This window comes from Buceros rhinoceros, unplaced genomic scaffold (assembly GCF_000710305.1).
Source record: "Buceros rhinoceros silvestris isolate BGI_N320 unplaced genomic scaffold, ASM71030v1 scaffold3853, whole genome shotgun sequence".
Classification (NCBI taxonomy): Eukaryota; Metazoa; Chordata; class Aves; order Bucerotiformes; family Bucerotidae; genus Buceros; species Buceros rhinoceros.
Genome location: NW_010404358.1, coordinates 83,563 through 91,857, shown reverse-complemented (window position 1 = coordinate 91,857; position 8,295 = coordinate 83,563). Strand labels below are relative to the sequence as shown.

Sequence of the window (8,295 nt, the reverse complement as noted above, 5' to 3'; positions counted from 1 at the left end):
TCACCAGGTCGTCATAGCTCCCCTGACGTGGCAGGGAACTGCGTGTGCTGTGTCAGAGGCTCCCACCCTGCGCTGCACCCAGGATGTGCACTCATAATCCTCCTCTTCTAATCTGCCAGGAGGAGCAGTGACTGAATGGAGTTTTACAGGTTCTTTACTGGGAAAAGCTTTCGAGCTTTTCGAGTTTGTGGCACAGGCTTTGTTATTGGTGGGGTATAGCTGATCATCTGAACGGTTAGTGGGGGGATAATGGGAGCAATGTTACATGCAGCCAAGTAGTGGCAAAATTCCTCAAGCCGTTGCTATATTTCATAAACCTCTGCAATTATCCACATGACCTTCATACTTGTAGGTATGACTGCAGATGTAATCTGTGCCATAACTGTGGCTTTCCCCTTCTCCAAGATATATAAAAAAGCACTATGTAGCCAGGAAATAAGAAATCATCAACTCATACAGGAGATTTAACCTGAAAATCTGTCAATGGAAACAGATTGTTTGCTTTTAGTCTTAGATGACATATTTTTACTTTGGATACCATTAAATACAGATATGAAACTTGTAGGAATTTAGTAAATTCAGATACTATTCAGAGTTTCTATTTAACAGCCATATTTAGCACATTGGAAACCCACTAGGAAATGTATTTGATGTTATTTTCTATTTGCCATCTTAGAAAAATGCAGATAGATTCTTCAAGGTTTAGGAAAACAAGTTTCATATCTAAATCAAATTTATATTCAGCTGTTTAAATCTCGTAGACTGAACAAGAAACTCAGCTATGCTGTTCTTACACCTCCTGAGGGTGGAGGCTGGGGAAGGGTCCAGAGGTGCTGTGGAGCACTCTGCCCCTGGACAGGCCTGGGGTCCTCTGGCAGTTGGGAGCTGTTTGCTGCTGTGGGAGTCACTCCAGGGCGTTGCTGGTGCAGACCCCTACCTGCCCAAATTCCAAGAGTGCCGTGAAGGAAAGCAGATAGGCAAAGAGGGAGCGGGCCTCTTGCGTGTGAAAGGTCCTTGCACGCCAGCCTTTTTCGAAAGGCCAGTGTGTGAATGCTCACGCTTGCTTCCTTTATTATTACTGCCCTACACAGCCTCCTTCAGATGTCTCTGAATGCCTGGGCTGAGCATCTCACAGACAACAGCGCTACAGCTCAAGCCTTCTTTAATGAGAAACCACTGTGTGTGAAGATTTATAGCTGTGTAGTTTTTGGTACAAAATGCTGTTTCCAGACTCCACTTATAACAAACTTAGTTTATTGCAATTGCATGGTCTGATTGCAGACTTATCTCTTCAAATCCTGTCTTCTGTGATTCTCTTATTACCCTTCATGGCCCTTTTCATACAATTTTATATGGCCCTTTAAATTTTTCTCATGATTCATCTGTGGCTATGGCATCCTTCCATAAAGACACCCACATTTCTCAACTTGCTTATTTGTTGAGTGCTTTCGATCTAAACCATACCGCTCCATTGCTTCTCCCAATCCTTACAAAAATCTGTATTTCATGAGTGCAATTATTTTTAGGAACATTCTCAGATTCAGGGTGGCTATTACAAAATAAGCTAGTTTGACAACCAATCTCCTGGAGTCAGAAAAAAGGAGGATTACTCCAGAAAGAAGCCCAGAAAGTCAAAGGCAGGTATAGAACCACTCATAACAATGGGAATGGTTGTGTCTGTTTAAATACAATTAGTGAAAGTGAATGGAGAGATTATAACATCACACCTTCATTAAAAGCTTGTTTGCAGACCAGCTAGATGAAGTTATTTTTGATGTAGGTTTTTTTTTTTTTTTTGTGGATCCTACCAAAGCCAGGCTTGGAGTTCCATCTTTTTGTCACCATCTACAGGTGTGTTATATACTAACACTCCCATTTTTTTTTTTTCCAATACAGATAGCAGAATTGAAGAATGGGAACTGACAATGAAGGCTGAAAAATGGGCTAGGGCCAAGGTGGCTTCATAAATCGGTTCAGTCCAACATGTCCTTAATCTCTCACATGTAAACCCTTTGTGCTCACCTGCAAAATAAAGCTTTTTTTTTATGATGAACTCAGGGGAACCTGTGTCTGACCCTCATCCCTCTTAGGACTGCTATACAGGGCTTCTCCAGAAAATGGGCTAATAGAAAAAAACAAAGCAATGATACCTTTATTTTCCCCTCAGGATATCTAGTTTGAGGAGCACAAAAGAAAACAAACAAGACATAAAACAAAACTAATGAAACAGGTTTCTTGCCTTGTCTTCTGGGACGTATCTAGCTGCTGTTGCTGAGAGGTATCCTCCATCTGATGCCAAAACCGCGATTGCTGTGCTGGGGCTCACAATACTTTTGGAAACCTGCACAGCAGGATGTTTTGTGCACCACAGTACTCAGGATCCCAGGGTCCTGATTTGCTGAGGAAGAGGGAAAGGATCTGAAGTAAACACCGAGAGAGAGAAAATGGTGGCAGATTCCTTTTCCTCCTCTGCTGGGATAACACAGGCCCATCCCTTTATGCCGGTTGAACGTCTGGATTGGGAGGGTGAACACAGCCGGATGAATATTGGTAATGATCAGTGGGCAATGAAAGAGTAAACCTGTAACTTAAAAGCATTGCAAAATGCAATCATTTCCACCTTTTAAAAGCAGGTCCATAAAATGTTTTTTATGCTCACCTCCCTTTCTCTTGGAACTGTGACTTTTGCTGCACTATCTATTTACTTTTGAGGAGCAGGTCAAGGCTAACAGGATTGTAGAAAAGTACTAATTGCAAGGACGCAGTAAGAGCCTGGAGACTCAGTGGTAACACCTGGTAGTGCTTTCCCAATGCTCTGGTTAATATTTACCCATGGTACAGCTATATTTAAATAACTGTCGGTGCCCTGGTCACAATTTTTGCATCCAGTAGCAGAGCATGGTGTATTTGGTGGTTTGAGAGGTTTTCTGAAGACACAGGAACAACTTCTATATTGAGGTCAAGCTCTTAGAAAAGCTTCTTCTGCAGTGCTCAGTTTTGTCTCAGCTTCTTGAAAATGGCAGGTGTAAGCAAGTGCATGAAGTACTCCCTGTTCATCTTCAACTTCTTATTTTGGGTAAGTGGTGTTTAAATTGTTATTAGTGATGCATGAAATGTGTTCAATGTTATCTGAATGCTGTAGTTGAAGGAATTGTAAAGAAAATAGAGCATAAGTGGAACCAGAGTACAATTCTAAATCAGGGAGGGGAGAAAATGTTCAACTTTTGCCCTTCTCTTTGTCTTTTTCCTTCAAAATAGCTTTCCCTTAACATTCAAAAGATCAGCCATGAGTCTACCTCCCTGCTCATATTGTGCTCCTCATGTCAAGGAACATCCCTCATTTCAGTCAGAAAATAACCAAACTCTCCACCTACAATGCATTTTTCACTTGTTTTTATTGTCTACTGCTTGTATCCAAATGACATAATCCTGAAAATGTAGTTGCAGCAGAAGATATGGAAAATTCACTTGTATTTTTAGCCTCTTAATTGATAAACGGTTTTCATCCTTCTTTGTGGTTTCTTGCTTTATGTTCAGTATCATAATTAGTTTCTGATGGCAGTAAATATCTGCAAAATTATACAGGCTGGCAGTACTGCCAATAACTGTATCAAGGCAGATACAGCACAGGACAGTAGGCAGGATTCTGGGTGTCGTTTGAACCGTATTTATTTATTTTTCTCATATCAGCTGATTTGCAAGAATTTCAGGTTCTGGAAGCTCTGGAAAGGTTTGAATTAGAGAACATTTCTCTCATGGTTCAACCTCACTGTCAACTTTCCCAACGGAGATTTGTCAGGTTCACCAGAGGTTCCCTGAAACCAAAAGCAGAACTACTAGCCACATTATGGGCTTTGCCTCAAGGGATTTTTTCATGTGAAAAGGTGATACCATTTAAAAGGGACCACAAACATTAGCCTTGGAAAATTTGTGGCTAGCCAAAATAAGAAAAAGCAGCAAAATTCTTTGATTGCTTGTGGATCTCACAAAGAAATTCCTAACAGGGCAGTGATGGTACCTCCACCTCCAAACAGGGCACATTGAAGATGTTTGAGATCTGTGTGGAAGTTTTTCTGCAACGGCACTTAAAAGAGTCCATAAGCTTCTCACGTGGAATTCCTGCCCCCCAGGAAGTTTTTCATGTGCACATTCATCTGTATTTACTGTAAGCTAAAACATAGGCAAATGTCTCAGACTAGCATCAGAAAAGCTCCAAATTACATCTTGAACAAAAATGTGAATAATGCCCCATGCCTAAGCCTCCAGTGACAGCACTGGTTTCCTAGGAAAAAAACACTCTCTGGGGGAGTCTTGAAAGCTCAGAAATTAAGCAGGCATGGAACAAACTTCCTAAACCTATCTTTATGCCAAAGGCAGGAAAATCCATACTCCATTCTGGGGCAGAATATTCTGAGAGCATTTGCTGTGTGTGCGACTGTCTGGGTGGGAGAGAGGAGGACAGAAATGCAGTGATAGTTAGTTGTTTTAAAGGAAGAGGTTTACCACTACCACGACAGGGAAGAAGAGACATAGTCCAAACAGGAATATGGGCTGGTGGAGTACGATGAAGCTGAATTCTTTGATTCACATTCCTGTCACTAATTCCTGGAAATCATTAAATACCTGTAGTAAACTACAGGGAACTGTAATGTCTTTACAGCCACTGGTTCCACAGCTGCCCTCCCTACTGCACAAGGCAGTTGGCAAGTGGAAAATTAAACTGATAGTGGGAAATGAAGGTGACATGAGCCTTAACCAGATAAGAGCAATGCTGCATATTTACCTGGTGTCCTTTCATTTTAGGCCCTTTGCAATCTCTCTGGGAGTGTTCCCTCTTAGGGGACTTAGGAACAGGCTTTCTGACATTCTGGTTCCTTTTTCTGAGCAGCTCTTACGGCATAGCACCAAGTCTGTAAACCCTGGAATAGTTTAAGCTAGCTCTGCAAAGTGGCTCTGGCTTCTCTACATGACATGTGTGCCCTGGAAATCTACAGCCCCATGAGCACCATGCTGGGCTCTGGCATGTCCATAGAGTTTTGCATCCTCTCAGTTTGGTGAAAGTTGAGCACGTGGGGCTTCTGAAGACCGGTGCGTTGGAGCCAACATGGAGCTTTTAATAGTACTTAAGTTGATCCTTAAGTCAGTTTTGTGCCTTAAATCCGACAGGTCATGTTTTCCCTCTTTCTCTTCTCCAGACTTTGCAGGTTATCCAGTCTCACTTGCTGTCCTCATTCTGTCAACTTCTGCTAATCCACATAATGCAAAATTGTAAATTACCTTTCTGTTCTTTTCGCTAAATATTGATGTCTGATCCTAGTTGGAGGCAATCCAAGTAATGACAGAACAATCTTTGATCAGCTGTTGATTCCAGGCTTGCAGTCCCACCTACAATCAAAGTGGCCCCTTCCCCATACCTCACATTCGAACATCTTGTTCCCCGAAAGTAGCAACACAAGCTTAGCAGTTACGCTGAGCCATAGACTGCGTTCTCTGTAGGACCTTCTTAGCACTGTTAATTTCAGGTATCTCGAGGAAGTATCCCAGTCAAATGTTTGTCCTGAACAGGAGCAATCTTGTAGAAAGCTTCTTCTGATATCTTTAAACTGGTAGCTTAAAAATTGAGTGCTGGTGGAGGGAATTCTGCGTATAGGTTTGATATTCCCATGTGTGAGAAGTGCAGAGTCTTTATATTGTGCTGGTCCAGTCACAGCAGGATCATCTGAGGTGATATAAATTTAACTAGAATGTATTTTTTCATCACAGCAAGACTGGAGGGCTCGAGAAGAGAAGAAACAATTGAATTTGAGGGACAACAGTTTTGTTGCTGGTCGGTTTATGAGACTGCGATGAGGTCACTGGTTCTTGGTCAAGGGTTGAGGCAAAACCACCATAGCCATCTAGTTTGGGGAAAATGGGTGAGGACCCTTTCAAAGAAGCTCTTTTTATTCAATTAGGAAAGTATTGGTTCATTAGAAACGAAATTTCCTGTAATGACAGTTTCTTTAGTCAAAACTTTATTTTAAGAAAGCTTAATAATTAGGATGGAGTATTCTGCAAAGTTGAAATGTGTGACTTTGAAACAGATCTGTTTGATTTGTTATTTCAAAACCTTGTATGTACTTGTACACTTTGTATATTATGAAAATGAACAGAAACAAAACATAAAGTTTTTACTCAAATGGAGCATTTTATACCAGCTTAAACCAACTTTATTTTCATAATTAAAATTACTAAATTTTTTTATTTATAAATGATGTTTCTTTTTTGAATGGAGGAAATAAATACTGTAGTATTCCCATCTGACTGGTAAGTTCCTGTGCATTCAGCTATGTTTACTGCTTACTACTGCACTGTATTTTTATGGGAGGTCCTGTTTAACAAGGCAGTGGGGCAAATTCTGTTTGGATTTGTAGCAATAGCTGCTTCAGTGGAAATTTTTGTACTAGAGAGCCCATGCTGTCTGGTGCATAGCCACATGGCTCACATAGCCCTGCTGACCAAGACCCAGTACAGAGTCATATGATACCATCAGTTCCTAGGCAGATGCAGTGGGATTCATAAGGTTTCAGTGGGGAGTTCTAGTTAAATTCGATAACATGATATAGCTGTCGTCGACTGTACAACTTTCCTTTTCATGTTTAAAATGTACTTATAGGAGCTTTGCTTTGAGCAGGAAAATGTGTGGTACTCATGTCTGAGTGCTGGCTCTGTTCCATATTAAATAACCTGCTAAAGTCGTTATGGCCTTTGATGCTGAATATTATATGAAATTTTTTGTGAGGAAAGTCTTTTTAAAGAAAAATTATCTAAAACATACAAAAATAGCTCTTTTAATTTTAAAAGGTCAGGAATAGTCCCAGTCTTCATGGGAAGCTCAGAACAACATTTCAGGGCCATTTGTGACTTGAGTATTAATAACATACAGGAAGTTAATTCTAAATCCGACTAGTCTTTGGTCCTTGGTGATCTCTCTTTCCTACCAGTTAACTCAGTAGGCACAATCCTTTCATCTGATTAGCCTCTTAAATACCTGTCTCCAACACTTAATAAATTATGTGTAAGAATCATTACAGACAAGGTTAGGAATAGAGTGACTGATGCATAGTCGATGACCTTTAAGGTCTCTTCCAACCAGATGAGTCTATGATTCTATGATAGTGGAATGGTACCTCAACGATCAATGAAACAGGAACACAACTAATGATTAGGGAATGTGTCTGGACTTGGGATTCATCTACCCTGAGTTTGACATCTTAAAGCAAATCATCCTGGTCTTACTTTCACATGTACATGACTGAGTATGGTTGTTTTCTGTAAAAATGTAACAGAAATAACAACTATAGGCATTTTACAGGAGTAATATTGTAAAGACTGGAGATGGCCAGATATTGTTGCAATAGAAACAGTGGAAATACTTTATGTAGAACTTCTTCTGATAGCTTTACCATAGAGAACACATCTCTAGGTATGTGTCCTGAATAATTCTAGAAACAACATTTATGCAAACATCCCTTAACAAATCTCATCTGTTTCCATTATACAAGTAACAATGTTCTTTACAGACATTATGTACATGCAACAGCAATTTATATTCCTCTCTGATCTGACAGAATTTCTGTGTGATTCCCAACCACATGTATAAATCATCAAGGAAACGCGGAGTCCTCTGAGGTAGAAACATCAGGGATTTGGTGCATAACTGAAGATTTAACTACCCTTATGAAGTTTCCTGGATATGAATCAATATCCTCTGCTCCAGCAATCCATGTTGCTTTCTCTTTACCAGACAAATGATTTCAGAATTTTGGCCAGCATCTAGTGCCATTTGGATGCTGAATGTTAATCTAAAATTGCTGTTCTAAATACTCCTTTTTTTTCTCCTACAGGTCTGTGGTTGTGTTATTTTGGGAGTCTCTATATGGATACGTGTTAGCAAAGATGCTCAGGAGGTAAATTTATGCGGTCATACCAGAACCATGTAAAATGCGGAAGATACTGCATATGCTTTAATTTCCCACCTTCAACTCCACTAATTTATCATGTTTTTGTGGAGGTGGTTTGTGTGGGTAAAGATTAATGCATTTTATGATATTTAAGATTAAACAAGATGGTGCAGATAGTTAGATAAAGTGATTGATGCAAGCACAGACATGACTCCAAGAAGTATCTTCAGTGTTATTATTGTAGGTTCTTGCAGATGTACACTGATTTCTGTTGGAAAATGTGTCTCTCTTCTCTAATAAAAAATAATGACGCTTTTGTTATTGATTTCAGTGTGGGAGAGAACAATGAGGA

The 8,295-nt window shown here is 40.1% G+C and overlaps 1 protein-coding gene across 1 annotated transcript in view; it reads left to right on the top strand.

Moving 5' to 3' along the window:
- The first annotated feature begins 3,016 nt into the window (after positions 1-3,016).
- Positions 3,017-8,295, top strand: part of TSPAN8 (tetraspanin 8) — a 15,353-nt gene continuing 10,074 nt past the window's right edge. Inside the window, exons 1-2 of the mRNA XM_010133376.1 lie at positions 3,017-3,076; positions 7,887-7,949. Coding sequence (XP_010131678.1) covers positions 3,017-3,076; positions 7,887-7,949 — 123 coding nt within the window. The remainder of the gene's footprint in view (positions 3,077-7,886; positions 7,950-8,295) is intronic.